The sequence below is a fragment of the Sminthopsis crassicaudata genome, chromosome 1 (genome assembly GCF_048593235.1).
Source record: "Sminthopsis crassicaudata isolate SCR6 chromosome 1, ASM4859323v1, whole genome shotgun sequence".
NCBI lineage: Eukaryota > Metazoa > Chordata > Mammalia > Dasyuromorphia > Dasyuridae > Sminthopsis > Sminthopsis crassicaudata.
Window position 1 is genome coordinate 470,322,804 of NC_133617.1, and position 18,613 is coordinate 470,341,416.

The 18,613-nt window shown below is 34.5% G+C and overlaps 1 protein-coding gene across 1 annotated transcript in view; it reads right to left on the reverse strand.

Annotated features, from left to right (window-relative positions):
* DNAH3 (dynein axonemal heavy chain 3) overlaps positions 1–18,613 on the reverse strand; it is a 187,217-nt gene that overhangs the window by 19,831 nt on the left and 148,773 nt on the right. Inside the window, exons 44-52 of the mRNA XM_074280953.1 lie at positions 14,387–14,566; positions 10,716–10,839; positions 10,467–10,623; positions 9,680–9,823; positions 7,791–8,457; positions 7,119–7,284; positions 6,732–6,948; positions 5,686–5,868; positions 807–1,005 (exon numbers count right to left, since the gene is read on the reverse strand). Of these exons, the coding sequence (XP_074137054.1) occupies positions 807–1,005; positions 5,686–5,868; positions 6,732–6,948; positions 7,119–7,284; positions 7,791–8,457; positions 9,680–9,823; positions 10,467–10,623; positions 10,716–10,839; positions 14,387–14,566 (2,037 nt within the window). The remainder of the gene's footprint in view (positions 1–806; positions 1,006–5,685; positions 5,869–6,731; positions 6,949–7,118; positions 7,285–7,790; positions 8,458–9,679; positions 9,824–10,466; positions 10,624–10,715; positions 10,840–14,386; positions 14,567–18,613) is intronic.

Genomic DNA, 18,613 nt, shown 5'->3' on the forward strand with positions numbered 1-18,613 from the left:
CACAAATTTAGCTGAGAGGGGAATATTTTCCCTAATACAAACTTTCGGTGACATAGCAGATGGTCACTGAGAGTTGCTGCAGCCAAAAGAAATTTCTCACGGTGCTGGATCTTCATTAACTCAAAGAGGAGAAATCTCAAAAGAGTTTGAAGAGGGACCACAAAATTACACTTCAATGTGATCAGAATCTTAAATATTCTGTAAATAAAAGGGATTAATGAGATTTCCTATGGGAATAGCAAAAGAATGGCTTGGAGTATAGACTTTTAATGCTAGATTTCAAAGAAATATTTCTTTAGGAAAAATGTAAAACTTAAGCTTAAAAATTTAATCATAAAGTTAATCTAGTTTTTTAAATAGAATGAAAATAACTGTTTTAATACTACTATGCTTCTAGAACTATTTAGATGTGATCTTTCTCTCTCTGTTCTCTCACATACTTTTTAATCTTCTTGCTTGTCCTTTTGTCTAAATGTAGTACCATTTCTATCTGTACGTATCTTCCCTATCTATATTTTAAGCTTAACAAAGTCAGGAAGCTATATTACCTTTGAAAAAATTTTTTACTCATAGAAAATGAATGTTTTCTGATTGGTTAATTGACTGAGTGTCTGAAAGGGAGAACTGATTTCAAAACTAGCTTTTCTGTTTCTAAGCAATTATGACCTTAGTTTCTGGGTCTGTTACTGTGCTTTTAAACAAATCCTTCCCTGGAGGTGATTTAGTTGTGGTGTATTCATTCTAGATTGCTTACAGAATCTGCAGAGTTTTTCTGAGGTACAGGGAGGGAAAAATGGGGAGCTTACCACTGCCACTTGGGTCAGGTTTCCTCTCTGGTTTCAGTCCTTTCATGACACAGATACTCTCCATGACAAGTTTGACGGGGCCAGGAGGGTTTTGCATTGACTTAACCATGGTGATATCTGAGGCATTCAGGGTATCCAATGCAGAGAGGGCAGCCTCCAATGCTGGCATAGCCTCTGCCAAGTCACCCTCACACTCATCCTGTAGACAAAGGGGGTAAAAATGATTAGTTCCATGGGAATGATGTCAGATTGTACCATCCTCACAACAAGTGTTTCTTCATCTATTTATGTCAGTATTCTTTTGGCAATCCAAAGAAACCTATGGATCTTTCTTCAGAATAATGTTTTTAAAATTAATAAAAATTAATTAGGATCACAAAGGAAACCAAATACATTTAAATACAGCTATTAAAATATTTTCTTAAAAAAATAAAAGTTCATAGACTCCAGGTTAAGGTTTAGAGGAACTCTCTCTCTCTCTCTCTCTCTTTTTTTGTATTATAAAAGTATTAAGATTATATTTTAATTAAATTGAATGAATGCTTTGCAATTTTGCCAGCCACTCCCAATCATCTACAATTTTGTGAAACTTGATAATGATGGGGGAAAGGGGAGAGTCTAAATATGAGCTATCTGTGACCACAGAATATTTTTTTTAATTTTTTAAAATTAATTTTTATAATTATAACATTTTTTTGACAGTACATATGCATAGGTAATTTTTTTTTTTTTACAACATTATCCCTTGTACTCCCTTCTGTTCTGAATTTTCCCCTCCTTCCCTCCACCCCCTCCCCTAGATGGCAGGCATTTCCATACATATTAAATATCTTATAGTATATCCTAGGTACAATATATATGTGCAGAACCAAATTTTGTTATTGTTGTTGCAAAGGAAGGATTGTATTCGGAAGCTAAAAATAATCTGGTAAGAGAAACAAAACAAAAAACAATGCAAACAGTTTACACTCATTTCCCATGTCCCTTTTCTGGGTGTAGCTGATTCTCTCCATCATTGATCACTTGGAATTGGATTAGCTCTTCTCTATGTTGAAGATATCCACTTCCATCAGAATACATCTAGAGGAACTCTCAATAGGAACGAGTACTCTCACATAGTTGCTATCACAAAGCTTGAATACAGAGAGTCGATTGGATTTCTCCATATTTTTGGCCCACTAATTGGCCTGTCCCTCATTAAATCATTAAAGTCCATCATCTGGAATTGGACACAGTGATGCCATTATCACTCCAATGATGCTACTTTTAATAGGAGAGGATTCATAGTGAAACTCAACCAGTGGTCTTTTTCTGCTAAGAAACACTCTCCCCAGAACATGGGTCATCTAAGGTTTGTTCTGTCAGGTTTTGTTATGGAAAGGGGACCGTGTAGTTACAATTATTTACAAGGTTAATCACCCAGTGGGTAGATGATACAAATTATTCTATTCCTCTTTTTTTTTTTTTTTTTTTTTTCCTGCCTTCCTTGAGCTGCCTTGCCTCATTCTGTTCTCCAGAAGGTAAACAGTAAGAAAAGACAGATATCACATTACTCCCATGGGCAGCCCTGACAAAGTGTTTGGTAGAGAGGAGGTCAAAGCTGTTGCCTACAACAAAGCTTTTGGATTACCAGTGGCCTTAAGTTATCCCAGTCTCTCATAAGCACAAAACAAACAAAAAAACAACTGACTGTACTATGTTCCTTTGAAAATATAAAGCAATTATCAGTCTATGAACAGATAAAATCTCTGTTCCTTTTCTAAAAGGAAAGGGATTGGAGAAAATCCCATTCTCAGATCAGGCTCACTTTCTTTTCTTTTCTTTTTTTAAAATAACTTTTTATTAATACCTTTTATTTTTATCCCATTTTAGCCCTGCCTCCTGAAAGTCATCTCTTGTAACAAAGAATAAAAATGAGGGGAAAAATAGTTCCCCAAAACTAACCAACATATTGGAAAAAGTCTGACATTATATACTGTTTCACACCCTCTGCAAATATAAAATGGAGATAATAGCACTTACAATCTTGTAGTATTATTGTGAAGATCAAATGAAATATTTGTAAAGGGCTTAGCACAGCACCTGGACCATAGTTGCATTTTGTTTTTCGTTCTCCAAGAGAACCATGATATCAAGGAGAAGATGCCAGGACATGCAAGTGAATTGGATTCAAGTGAGGGAGGGCTGGGCAAGGTCACTGGCTTCACTTTCCCCTTCAGAGACATCTGGGTCCATGTGGCAAGATATAGATCAAGATGATGGAGATGGCCCTGGATGCAATGGGAGACCTTGGCCTTTTTAAGCTAAAGTCTCAGTTTGAGGCTGTACCCTTTCAGAGATTAAGGCTAGGCAAGCAAAGAATCTCTTTTTTTATTCAGTCAAAAAAAAAATTAAATACTTAAAAAATATTGAGGTCACCATCATCCTTCTAATCACTCAGGTTCATAAGTTTAGTGCCATCTCTAACATTTCTCTTTCCTCTACCTCTATATCTAATCAACTCTTAAGTCTAATTTATACTATCTCTATAAGGGCAACAATAACAACAAATAAGGTCACTCTTTTCCATATTCCCTTAGCAACAATCAATTCAAACCCTTTTCAACTCTTAAAACCACTATAGTAAGAGTTTCCTAAAATTTTTTTTTTAACATCCCATTTTTCTTTTTTCTAATCCACCCTCCACAAAATTGCAGAAATTATCTATTTTCCTAAAACAAGAATCTAACTAATGGTTTGTTTCACTTTTCTTATTCAAAGACCTTCCACTTTACCTTCAAGATAAAATACAAACCCTTTAGCTTTACCCTTGTGGTCTTTGACAATCTTGTTCCAGCCTGTGTTTTTCAGAATAATTTTCTATTGCTGCCTCATTTTTGAAATTAAATGCCTATCACATTTTCCTTTGTGAACCTTAAAGATGTCAATCAATTCTTCTTTCATTACAGTAAAAATTGGGAGACCCAAATTCTAGTTTAGGCTTTAACTAGTCACGTGTCTCTGCACTAGTCCTTTCTATCTTTGATTTGTTTCTTCAACTAAAAAGAGATAGGGACTAGATCTATGATTTTATCGCTATAGGAAATATCTAGCTGAGGAAATTCTCGATAGTCTTAGTCTTAGAAAGTTGCCTAGAGCAGAGATGTCAAACTTGGTTGTCCACAGGCCTGCATGAAGCCTGCAACACTCCTTAATGTTAACTGTACCAGATTAAAATCTAATTGGGAAATATTTAACAAAATAAATAAAAATATAATAAAACATAGATATGTTAACATATTTTTCATAGTCAATATTTGGTGCCCAGTGATTCTTACTCTACTTGATTTGACACCATGGGCCAATACAATGAGGGGTTAAGTGACTTGCCCAGGATGACATAGCCAGTCTTGTCAGAGGAGGAACTGGAGCATGGATCTCCCTGACTTCAAGACTCTCCATCTATTACAACACACTGCCCTCAAGGGATTGCTACAAAAATTAGATAACAGTCTGTATTTAAAAGTGCTTTAGAAATATATGACATTATAAAACTCAAAAATATTATCATGAATAGTATTTACCTTCTGTTAACTGAGAAATATAAAGGAGATGATAATGGAAATGTATGACCAGAAAAAAACAAAAAAAACACAAACCATAAGCTATTTACATAGCAAGAGGAGGGGTTCCCAGGCAGGAGTATGCTACTAAATGTTTAACAACTGGTTGTCTGGAAAAAATGTACATACTATATACTTTTAAACTTTATCTGCTTTTTCTCTGTCATTTTCTTAAGTATAGACAACCAACAAAGCAACAAATCAAGCCCTTATTTGTATGGTTTGTTAATTCCTAATTAACATGATCTAATAATTAGATCATGAAGGCTCTAGCACACCCCTTTTCTATAGGTTTCTCTATTCAATCAACAGGATCTATCACAGGAAAAACAAACAAACACATCCACAAGAAAAAGATTCTATTTGTAGCAGCTCTTTTTGCGGTGGCAAGGATTTGGAAATTGAGTTAATACCCATCAATTGGGGAATAGCTGAATAAGATGTCATATTTGAATGTAATGGAATGTCATTGTTTTATAATAAATTTTCTGAGTTCAGAAAAGCCTGGAAAGACTTACATGAACTGATGTTAAGTAAAGTGAGAGAACCAAGAGAAAATTATACATAGTAACAGCAAGATTTTGTGATGATTAACCATGATAGATTTAGCACTTTTAATAATACAGTGATCTAAGACAATTCCAATAGATATGGGATGGAAAATGCTATTTACATCCAGAGAAAGAACTATGGAGACTGAATATAGATCAAAGCATATGGGTTTTGCCTTCTGTTTATTTTGTTTTTTCTTGTATTTTTCTCTTTTGTTCTATTTTTCTTTCTCTATGTGATAAATATGAAAATGGGTTAAAATGATTGAATATGTATAACCTATGTAAGATTGTTTCCTGTCTTAGGGAGAGTGAAGGTAAGGAAGTGAGGGGAGAGAAGATTTGGAACACACAATCTTACAAAAATAACTGTTGAAAACTATCTTTACATGTAACTGGAAAAATACTATTTTTAAAAAAAGTCTTTCTTCTCTAGACAACGGTAACAACATATTGAGTAGTTCCCCTTTGGCATATTTTTGGGAGAACATGGACAAAAGTTCCATAGGATGGACAGATATTGATGGTTTGTAATCTGTATCAGTGAGAAAGAGTATCTAATCAAATCAAGGAGATCAATCACAGACCTATCTAAGTATCCAAGTATCCAGATATGACTGAGAGAAATCCAACCCCCAAGATGGCCGGTTGCTTACTTTTTGTATCATAACAGAGACTTTCCATGAGGGACTTGGTCTTTGCAATTATGCAGTGAAAAATCTATACCTTAATAGCTTGTGAAATGGCTGCAGCAGCATTGGCCTTTTGTTCATCTGCCTGGACCAAGAGCTTTTTAGCATCTGCTTCCACTGTCTCTTCTTCAATTTTTACCATCATTTTATCAGTTTCTTCAGAGGTCTTGATCAGCTCTGGTTGAAGGGCAGTTAGTTCTATCTGCATTACAGCCACCTAAAAGAGAAACAGGAAGCAAGGAAAGCAGCAGATCATTTCTTGGCAGAGGATATATGTCAGAATTAGATTCTTATTCAACAAAAAGCTGTGGAGATGAGAGCAGGACTCAAAAATATGGCTTAAAAGGACACTTTACCTACCACTTGAACAAAAATAAAATTGGAGAACAGCTATTGATTTCAACAAGGATCTAGTTAAAAATACATATGTTAGTCAAGAATATTGTCTTTATGATCAAAGGTGCCTGGAGCTGAGGGAATAGAGTATCGGTGAAGTCTCTTCCAATTCTTATTTTTAGATTTGCTTATATGACTACAACCTAATATCTTTTAAATAACAAGTTTAATATCTCTACTTTTAACAAACCTGAAGAGCCATTGATTGGTCTGGAGTTTTGGGTCAGGATGTTTTTTTCCAGACCAAAATCTTTCTTCACTATTCACTATTTATGTAGAATCCCCAAATTATACTGTGATTGACAAGAGAGAAGGGAAGGTAGAAAAGCATTTATATTGTACCTACTATGTACCAGGCACTGGAATAAGCTTTTCTTTTCTTTTTTTATTGAAGCAATTGGGATTAAGTGACTAATAAGTATCTGCAACTGCATTTGAACTCAACAATTCCTGACTTCAGAGCCAATGCTCTACCCACTGCTCTAACTCTATACTAAATATTTTTTTAAAAAAACAAATATTATCTCATGTGGTTTGGTAAGGATCAACTATGAGAAAGTTATTGTTGCTATAGATTTTTATGTTAGTTTTTACTTACTATAACACTATATATTAACATTTGAAGCTCAGATACATACTAAGATTCTGAAAGCCTGTCTTTATTTCTTTTCAGTGGCAATTTACCTGTGATGATGCAAATTCAAGTTTTTGAAGCCCCACTAGGTAACGATTCCTCATCATATCTACCTCTTGTCGTTTGCTATTTAATAGTGTTTTGAAGGTCAGAATCAATTCAAGATAAGATGTTGGAGTAACATAGTTGTGTCTTCGTAGTGTACCATAAAAGTCCACCGAGAGATGTCTCACACTTTCCTGGAAATACTTGCACATGGACACAACCCTGCACAGAATAAACGGCAGTCACACTGAGTCCATCTTTTTCTAAGTAAATTGTGATGGTGCTCACTGATATCTCTGTTTGACTCTATTTATTTTTGCTAACTCAAGTCATATTAAGGGAAATATTAGCCACATTTCCAAACTTCCATAGATAACCAGCCCAATACATACTGTATTCGAACTTCATCATCAAGTTCCACATCTTCTAAAAATTTGTTGGCCACCATCTCTAATGCATCTGTTGGCCAAGACTGAAACCAGTCAATGGTACAGCAATTGATCAAAGAAGGGAACATTCGTAGGCGGTTCCGGAAAGCATCTCCAATTGGACTCATGGCTTTTAGAAAGAAAATACTTTGTTAGTTCCTTTCCTTCCAGTTCCAGGCAGGATGGGACTTTGGGGTTATATTTCAGAATATGGAGGGTACTTATGGGATAATATACACCTTTGGTACTTTTGGAGAAGTTCAGAAGTAATTACACCCTAATCTCTTTGAAAATCTGGAGTCAAAACAGTAAAGGCAGACTTAAAATTTTGGAAACTGTCCCACCAGTCAGAAATCCTTGGGTTCCATTAAACTATCAAGAGACAGAGGTACACATAGCAAGAGGCACTGTGTATGAATATGTATGTGTGAATGATACAGTGGAATGAATGTTGGATTTGGGATTAATGAATTGGAATTAAAATCTTCACGCTGTCTTACTACGTATACAACCTTGGACATATCCTTTGCCACTTTGGGCTTCAGTCATCTTATTTGAAAAATGAGGGGTTGACCTCTAAAATTCTTTCTGGTTCTAAATCTATGACCCTTAGGTAGGGATGAATTTGTTACTTACCTAGAACAATGTGTAGATTTTTTTTTACCCTCTCAATGAAGAAGGAATACATAGCAAGAGGTGTCGCATCAATTTTCCTGCCCTCAGTCCTGGCTGCTGTTTGCATCTTTTCCACAATTTCGGCCTTCTCATCAGCAGGAAAGATATTGGGCACATCACCTGTGTTCAGGAGCATGTTGATATCCTCAACAAATGATTCATCCTTGATCTGATTATCAGCAAACAAGAAAACTGTGCTCTTACTGAGCACTCCAACTTGAAGCATAATCTTTTTTATATCTTCCCTCCAGTCATTGTTGGTATAGTTCTTGGTGATCTCAATCTGATATAACTCATATGAGTTCATGAATGTGGACAGTTTGGAGGCACTCTGCCGCCCACTCCCCCCAATGCCCACTAGCAGTAGATGGCCATTGTCCTGCTTTAGAACCCGGCAGATGCGAGAAATGTGCTCAATAGCAAATCTGAACATGACCAATGACATTGGGGCCTTGCTGATGTTGTTAAACTCTTCTAGGTAATACTCCATGACCGAAGTGAGAGTTTTCAGGTCAGTAATTTCATCATAGATTTTTACATCAGCCTCAGGCTTAAAAAAATCTCCAAAGAACAGACTACGGATATTATCATCCACAATCTTCCCAGTAGGTGATAAATGACTCAGGACCTAGAATAAATTCAATTTAATAGCATTTATTAAGCACCTGCTCTTTTCTAGGCAGTGGGAATACAGACAAAAAAACAAAACAAAACAAGAGTCTCTATACTTAAGGAACTGACATTCTCTGGATAGGGGCAGAGGAAGTAATATGCACACAGATGAGTAAATATAAATTAAAAGCAATTTGGCAGGAAATCCCACTTATATTTTAAATTTACTATTCAAGTACTATAAAGTACTATGTTTTTATCCTTTTCTGAGAATTTTAAGCATTTGAGTATCATTTAAAGAGGCTACATTAAGTGCCTAAAAGGCTTTGTTGCTGACAAATATGCATAATAAAGACAGGAATTTAGGTTAGTTGGATACTCATGGGATAATATATACCTTTGGTATTTTTGAAGAAGTTCAGAAGTAATTACACCCTAATCTCTTTGAAAATCTGGAGTCAAAACAGTAAAGGCAGACTTAAAATTTTGGATAGAGAACTGTGAGTTTGTCTCTGCTGGTCTACCCTTCTTTATTTTGCTCAAATTCATCTATATCCAATCCAGAGAGAATAGTGGGATTATGAGAGAAATTCAACCCTAAATTAGATAGTTATTTGTAATAAAAAGGTTTGGCCTTTGCACAGACAAAAAATTCACAAAGGAATGACTTAATCTTGTAATGATTGTACTCTGCAGTACTCTTGTAGTACTACCAGGCCTTAGTTGCCTATAGGGGTCGTAACTAAATAGCTTTTATGGAGGAAAAGGTCTAGCCACTATAACCTAGCAGATCGACACTAAGATGAAGAAACGATACCAGAGGATAGAGCCAAGGAGGACCCTGTGAATTTAACAAATTAATATTCCCACTAGAAACATTAAGACCAGTGAGGAACAGTGTGAGGATATTACCTTAAAAAACAAACAAACAAACAACAACAACAAAAAAAACCTTTTAATTCTAAATCAAATTCTTTCTATTGTATCTTTGAGTCAAAAAACCAAGATATCCTCTGACCTAAACCAATAAGCCTACTACTGTAAGTCTTTAGATGTCAAAGCACCTAGATGGAGCATTCTTTTAGGGATTTTTGGGATATTCTTAAAGAATCTGCAGTTATCAGTCTTAAGGAATTCAAAGTATAAAAAATTCTTCTAATCAAGGTTACCCTCAACCAGTTGCCTGAGGCACTATGAGATTAAAAGACTCACAGCTACATTACAGGAATTTAGCCTACCTTCTCAACACTTTGTTTGAAGCAGTTAGCTGTGGTCTCCTTTACCATACTGAAGAACACCTGTCTGTCACCACGATCAATTAAGCGATCATAGAAGACTCGATAAATTTCATGAATCCAGAGTCGAATCAGTTTTTCTCCATCCTACAAATCAAAAAGTGAGTATCTGAATTATTCGGAGGAAGAGTTGAAAAACCTAGTAACTTCTTCCTACATTGAATCAATAATTATTAGGATGTGAAAAACTATTGGATAAGTACATTGACATGATTCAAATGGAGCAGGAGACATAATTCATGCCTTAAGAGCTAAGACAAAGTTGATGACATTTACAAAAAACAAACCATATGACTTTTAAGAAAATATAAAGTTAAGAGATGAGATTTGATACTAATTGAATATCAGTCAAGCAACTTAAATGTCCTCAATTTTGGATTATAGAAGAAGAATGATAAAGACTGAAAAATGAAGGTATAAATCCTGGTAATTTTGTTTCTCTGACATAGTGTACACACATCATGCATGTTCTGTATTTCAAGTAAAAGTTTAGCCAACAACAACCATTTATTTATTCAGAGAGGTATGTTTCTTGCCCCTAAGACACAATCTATTAAGAAAGAGAAAACACATAGAAAAATAATTCTGCAAACTTGATAAACCCATATACCTAATTTACCTAATGCCATATTCTTTAGAGGAAAAGACTGTCTCAATCTCAGATAATAAATAGTAGTATTTCGTTATTTTTATTATAATATTTATTTTAAAAAAAAAAAAAGAAGCTAACCTGCAAGCGAGTGTGAGGACACAGCAATACCCCTTGAATAACCCGTGAAAAATCTCTTAAATTAAACACATAATGAGATTTGGAGGGAGTTGGCAGGAAATTCTCCACTGCAGCTCTGTAAATGGTCATTGTTGCTTGAATCATCATCTTTCCAAGTCTTGGAAAAATAGCAAAGTTACAATGTCATGAAAAATTTGGAAAGTAACATCTCCTTCATCCCTTCGCCTTCAGGATATTTGGTTTTCTTACCTTAAAAAGCTTACATCAAATCCTTTCCCAAAGTGCCAGTCAACAATGGAGGTGAAAATCCTGCTCAAAATTTCATCCTCAAAAGCATTGATAGAAAGAATATTCAAGTGCCGGGTGAATCGTCCTGAAAACCAGACAGATAGATAGATACACGTGTGCGCACACACATACCTGCCTTTTGGACCAAATAGCAAGGTCACTTTTCCCTCTCATCAAATGCAAAGGAGGGTATGATATTTGACTTCTTTCTAAGATACATGTTGAAAATGGGAATTTCATCTTCTTAATGCTGATGAGGGGATATTTCCAGAATTTTTTCTCTACATATATATAAATATATGTAGACCCTGAAAGGTTATCTAATGCACATCTTTGCCTTCAGACAATATGACAGAAAAGCTATAATTAAAGCATAGAACTTTAAAGGTCTTACTTTGGAAGGAACCTTATGGGTTATCTATTATTAATAAGCCATTTGCTTCCACCTTCAGTGAAAGAAAATTATGTAGGCTATGGAATAGAAGACTTGAACCAAAGAAGAAAGAGAAGAAGCTATGAAAATTTGAAGGGTCCTTAAAGAGAATGGGGCACCTATGTGAAATGATAAAGCACTGGAGTCAGAAAGAGGAGTTCAAATGTGACCTTAGACATGTATTACCTGTGTGACTCTGAGCAAGTTACTCTTCCCTGATTGCCCACACTATCCTCCAAAAAAATACAACTACTAAGATTGCATTTGGTGAGGTGAGACAGAATTTGAAAGGTTCAGAAGTTGAAAGAAGACAAAGATTTGAAGGCTATGAACTAAAAAAGGGCTAAGGAAATGCTGGAAAGTTGAGAAATCAAGTCAAAAGAGAATTTGAGGAAGATGAACATTACTAGAAAGAGAATAAAATTGAGAAGAGAAGAAGAAGAGAGGCAAAAAAAAAAAAGAAGAAGAAAAATAAAAGGAAAAAGGCTTCAAGAAGGTGGTGAAAATTAAGGAGGAAGAAAAGAAAGTTGGTAAAAACAAGGTAAATAAAACAAGTTTATGAGACAAGGCAGGGAATTATTTAAATCAAAAGAAAAAAAGGAAGGTATACCCTACAAAACACTTTTGAAGTGAAAATGAAAATGGTACCTTAGGGGCTGAAGATTTCAATAAGTAATCTGATAATTCAATTTTATTTTATTTTTGGTTTCAAATTCTTCCCCTTCATTGAGAAGGTAAGAAAAATAAAATCCATTACAAATATATATATATATATATATATATATATATATATATATATATATATATATATATATATATATATATATATGTAGTCTGAAAATAATTTGCTATCTAGTGTTCCAAGGACAATAAAGCTCTGAGAATTTTACTTTCAGCAAAGTAAGAGCAGGGAGAATTTTCTGGTTACCTACATAGTGGTTGCAATGTTTGTATTCATGCTATGACTAAGTAATCTTTTGCTATCTATTCTAAAAGATTTAGGCCAATCTCCCAACTGGAGGAGAAGGCTAGAAGTTTCTAGGAACTTCTCTACTTACCAGATTACTAATAAGAATTAAGTTTTCCATGATATTCACACACATGTATTGTACCTAGACTATATTGTAACACATGTAAAATGTATGGGATTGCCTGTCGTCGGGGGGAGGGAATAGAGGGAAGGGGGGTAATTTGGAAAAATGAATACAAGGGATAATATTATAAAATATATATATATATATATATATATACATATATATATATATAATTTAAAAAAAAAAAAAGAATTAAGTTTTCCAAAACAGAATAAAGGCTCCAATGTAAAAATAACAACAAAATAAGTTTGAAAAGATAAAGGGAAAATCCTGAACCATCATGGCAGAAAATTCAGTGACTCAAATATGCCACTGAAAAGGCAGAACCACTGAATGCATGTATCTTTTTATCACTGAGAGGGTTAATTTCTTGTGCGGACCAGTTATCATTGGTCGAAACCAAGATGGGGAAAGACACAAAGTAGAAGGGATCTACTTGGATCTAAGTAATAGGTAGGAGGCTCTTCCAGAAGAGGAAGAAAATAAATGTTTGACCTACAAAGGAATGATAATAGTGATTCACAGGTGAGAGATAAACCTTCCATTGTGAGCGAGAAGAAAAGGAGATAAGTAGTGGAGATTGGTATCTTCCATCTAAGGAAATAAGGCATCTACTTAAAATAGACTTGCATAGAGAATAATTCAGGTGTGTGGAAACATCCAGCTTGGGCTGTGTGTAACTGTGATTATTTGTCAACCTGATGACAGATCTGCTACCTTTATATCAAGAAATATATATTAGGATGTGAACAAGAATCTCCCAAGATTTTTTGAATCAGATAATTATGGCCCAATTCTAATCATTTACAGGGTACAAATGACATTGCCAGAAGGAATTTTTCCTTTTAGATAGTTTTGTTAAAAATCGTAAAATCTTGGGGAAGAAATTGAAGACTTTCTGATCAAAGGTGGAGATTTCTTTCCTGATTCCAGTCAAAAAAATAGACTTCAGAAGAAAAAAGATTTGGGAAATGAAAATAGCTGGTTAAGAAGATGATGTTTGAGAATAAATTTTTGATTTTTGGACTATGGCACAAAATACAGAAATGGCATTCTCCTTGCCATTAATAAAGTTTACCTAATTTTGTGGCTTGATTCTATGAGTATATTGTTAAATATAGGGAAGCATTTCAGAGATAGAATGAGTATAGCATATCAAAATGTCAACCTCTATCAATATAAACACAATCAGAATATATATGAAGAAAAAATTCTGGAAATGATTCCACCAATGGTAGAAAGAGGGTCAACACATTTCTTTTCTTTATATAAGACCTTTAAAAAAATCTAATAAAAAGAACTATATACAGGAAAAGGAAAAAAAAAAAAAAAGGCGGGAGGAACAACTAATATTATCACCAAGCTAGATTCCATAGAAATAACTATTAAAATAAGAAGAAAAATAGCAATACTGCCATCCCGAAATTTACAGAAGACAAATTTCAAGAAGGAAATCAACAATTAACTCATGACATCTAATGTCTACCCCTAAATGCACAAAGACTGCATATAAGCAAAGTGAACTAAAGATTTCAATGTAAGAAGGTGGACTTGATGTCATAGTTATACTTGGTAGAATAAGATACATGGCTGGAATAGGACTGTACAGATAAACCTTGTTCAAAAGAAAAAGAATAGATAGATGGAGAGTGGGGTGGAGGGAGTAAAATTTAAAAAGATAAGCCAGCTAGATGGTACAATGGATAAACAGAGCATAGGACCTAAAGTCTGGAATTTTAATTCGACTGATTCTGGGGCAAATTACTTTACCCCCATCAGTATGGATTGGAGCAAATATTCAAATCTTCAAAACTTGTCAAATTTATTGTAGAGGGGATTCTTATTTGTATATGTGGATCGTCTTTGAAGTTCCTTCTTAATCTGAGGTTCTATGGGATTGAGTTCAACTGCTTCTTATTTCAGATCTTCCTTGATTGCCCATTCTAGTCCCATAATTCTCTATTGTAAAATTTTTTTTTTTATATCTAACCCAAGTTCCTACTGTTACAGATTGTTTTGCTCTGGTTTAAAATGGAAATAGGCTCCTTGTTCTGTTGCTGAAACAATGGCTTGATTTTTGTTTTTGCTTTTTCCCCTTTACATACCTGTAATGTTGTTCCTTCCCCCTCCTGGAGGGCCCATAGCTGACACGAATAGTATATCTACTATGTCCAACCTGGATGTGTCCTTCTTGTCATACCAATGGCCATGGTCAATCCACTGCCTCAGGAGCTCAATGGGAGGCTGAGCCCCATATATCTCTTTGGCCGGCATGTTGAGATCATCTGAGGAAAGCAGTTATTCTTGAATGAGAAAGCTAGGAATAAATGTGGGGACCTGATGCCTGCCTTCTGCCTTTTGCTATTTTCTATGTTGCCTAGAAGGATAAAGAGATTCTCAACTGAGGAATGCAATCCCAAGTTTTCCATCATCTGTTTCATATCCTGGCCCAGTTACTTTGCCCTCTGCACAGGGAGCAGGCAATTTAATTACATTGTTATAGAAGTAGGATGAAAAGAAAAAAGGCCTGAGGATTTGTTCTTGACCCTTTTTCTTAGATCTCTGTCTCCTATGATTTTTAATGTTAAGTATTATCAGAGCTGTTTTCCTTCCCCAAAAAGATTTTAATAAATGACAATCAAAACGAATCAATTAGAACTCACATATATTGTTTATACAATACATAAAATATTTTGTATCTTGTTTTACATCTCAATGATGTACTTAAGTAATATTTGGGTACAATTACTTGAGTGTTGTGTTGTGCTCCATACAAGATTCCATGAGGGCAGATATTGTCTCTTATAAAAATTGTTATTTTGGAGCTACTAGATGGAACAATAGATACAGCATTGACTTTGGAAGCAGGAGGACTTGAGTTCAAATCCAGCCTCAGACTAGATGCATACTAGCTATGTAATCTAAGGCAAATCTTCTTTTCTCTCATATTCATTCTCTCTCTCTCAACTTTTAATAATAGCTTTTTATTTTTAAAATACATGCAAAGATAGTTATCCGCATTCACCCTAGCAAAACCTTGGACTTAAATTTTTTTCTCCTTCCCTTTCCCCATCCCCCTCCCCTAAACAGCAAGTAATTTAAGTTAAACGTGCAATTGTTCAAATATATTTCCACATTTATCATGCTGCACAAGAAAAATCAGATTAAATAGGAAAAAAGTGAGAAAGGGAAAAAAAGCAATAAATAACAGCAAAAAAGGTGAAAATACTATGCTGTGATCCACATTCAGTCCTCATAGTGCTCTTTCCAGGTTCAGATGGCTTTGTATATCACAAGTCGATTGGAATTGACTTGAATCGCCTCATTGATTCCAATGAGCCAAATCCATCACATTTGATCATCATATAATCTTGTTATTGCTGTGTACAATGTTCTCTTGGTTCTGCTCACTTCTCTTAGCATCAGTTCTTGTAAATCTCTCCAGGCCTTTCTGAAATCATCTTGCCAAACACTTCTCATGGAGCAATAATATTGCATTATTCATACACTATAATTTATTCAGCCATTTCCCAACTGATGGACATTCACTCAATTTCCAGTTCCTTGCCACTACAAAAATGGATGCTATGACATTTTCGCACATATTGGGGTATTTCTGAGCAAGTCTCTTAACCCCAGTTGCCTTGTCAAAACAAACAAACAAAACTCTGTACTTTCCCTAAAGCCTAACATAGTGCTCTAAACAGAGTGAATGCTTAGTATGTCTTTTGAATGAATGCATATCACTTTTCTAGGTGCTATAAGAGAGCCAAAAATATATATATATAGGCCATTACCCTCAAAAAAAACTATATGGTATTTGAGAAGACAAATAAAATTTGCAAAAGATTTGTGATTTGGTCAGCATGATGATCTTTGGTGCTAAGAAAATGATACCCTTTCTCAGTCTTCCTAAATCTTTGTTAGGTCCTAGGAAGTTGTCTCAGATACATGACAGTTAAATGACTTGTCCAGGGTCACAGAGCTAATAAGTATTTAAGGTAGAATTTGAACTTAGGTCTTTTAGACTCCAAATCAAACACTTAATTTTTTTCCCATTTTTTCTTTATTATTATAGCTTTTTATTTACCAGATATATGCATGAGTAATTTTACAACACTGACAATTGCCAAGCCTTTTGTTCCAATTTTTCCCCTCCTTCCTCCCACCCCTTCTCCCCCAGATGGCAGGTTGACCAATACATGTTATATATATTAAAGTATAAATTAAATACATATACATATACACACACACACACACACACATGTCCAAACAGTTATTTTGCTGTACAAAAAGAATCAGACTTTGAAATCGTGTACAATTAGCCTGTGAAGGAAATCAAAAATGCAGGCAGACAAAAATAGGAGTATTGGGAATTCTATGTAGAAGTTCATAGTCATCTCCCAGAATTCTTTCCTGAGCATAAACTGGTTCAGTTCATTACTGCTCTATTGGAACTGATTTGGTTCATCTCATTGTTGGAGATGGCCACGTCCATCAGAATTTGATCATCATATAGTATTGTTGTTGAAGTTTAATTTTTTTAAATATAGCTTTTTATTTTCAAAATACATGCAAAGATAGTTTTTCACATTCATCCTTGCAAAACCTTGCATTCCAAATTTTTCTCCCTCCCTCTCCCCTCTTCTAGACAGCAAATACAAACTGTACACTTAATAGATATTGTCCTCATAAGGAGGCATAAATGCATAAGATCATAGAATTAGAATTGGGAGGGACCTTAGAGATCTCTTAGTCAAATCTCCTCATTTTACACTTGAAAAAACTGAAGCCCAGAGAAATTGACTTGCTCATGATTGATTGCACAAAAATTTTTCAATCAATTTTCATCAATAATGTGAAAGGTGATTACTACATTCCATCTTGTGTCATATTTCTTAATATAATTCATATCTCCCCTATTAGATTATGACCTTTTGAAGTCAAAGACCATTTTGGATTTTCATTTTTGTATCCCTGATACAGTGTACATATTTGACACCTAAAAGTTTTTTCTAAAAGGATGGTAATATCCTGATCTATATATTTACTAAAGAACAAAAAAAAAAAAAGTCTTAAATTTCATTACAAATCTTTTTTTTTAAACCCTTGAGTAATCAAAAGACAACAAATAATTAGTTACTGAATCAGTACTATAGAAAGTGAGACTATCATAAGATCATAGGATAACAGAGTTAAACTACCTATTATGTCACCTCATTCTACAGATTAGGAATTGAGATTTAGAGAGGTTAATATCATACAACTAGGAAGTGTCTAAAGTAGGATTTCAACCCAGATCTTCCAGACTCCAAGTGAAGTAATCTATCCACTATACTATGTTGCATCCCTGAGAACCTCAAAATCCAAATCTCTTTATTTACAAATAAGGAAAATGAAGGTTAGAGACATGAGATCATAAAGGTGGAAAAAGTGGAGCTGGGACTTGAAATGAGGTGCTTTGACTAGTATTCTTTTCACTGTATCATATTGCCCTCAAAATGGACAATCCATAATCCTTTTTTAGAAGCATGCTCTAAAGGGGCTCTGAACAGGAAAATATAGCCCCTTCAGCAAGTAGTTGTCTTAGGGCAATCTCTTTTGACCCTTAGGATCTTTGCTGCTTTCCCATAGGAACTAAGAAATACTGAAATGGTAGTGGGCACAGTAACACACTGAATCTGTTCCATGATCATAAGTATTTATCAAGAGATTGGGCTAATAACAAAAGCATTATAACTTCACAATTGGTTTTTTAGTTGTGGGTGAGTATAAGGGAGAGAACCTAGAACTCAAAAATTTTAGAAACAAATGTAAAAAAATTTTTTTTTGAATTTAATTGGGGAGAAATATTAAATAAATAAAACTAAAAAATAGCTAGCATTTTTATGGTGCTTTAAAGTTTGCAAAGCATTGAATGTATGCTTGTTTTTGATCTTCACAAGGTGTGTTAGATAGTATGCTATCCTCATTTTACAGATGAGAAAACTGAAGTTGACAGATGTTAAATGACTTGCCCTATGTCATCCAGCTAATAACTGTTTGAGGCTGGATTTGAACTTAGGTTTTCTTGATTATCAGAGTTCTATTCACTTAGCTGGGTTTTTTTTTTTTTTTTTTTTTTTTTTTTTTTTTTTTGAGAAAGAAAAGGAACCTTTTTTTTTTAGGATGCACTTTCTTTTCTTTTTTTTTGTTTGTTTGTTTGTTTGTTTGATAAATTAGACCTTTATTAGAGAAACTTGCTTCAATTCATTTTTCATAATTATTCTTGCTAACTCCCCCTTCCCAACTCCATTTATCCTATTTTCTCTCTCCTTTCAACCCCAAAAGTG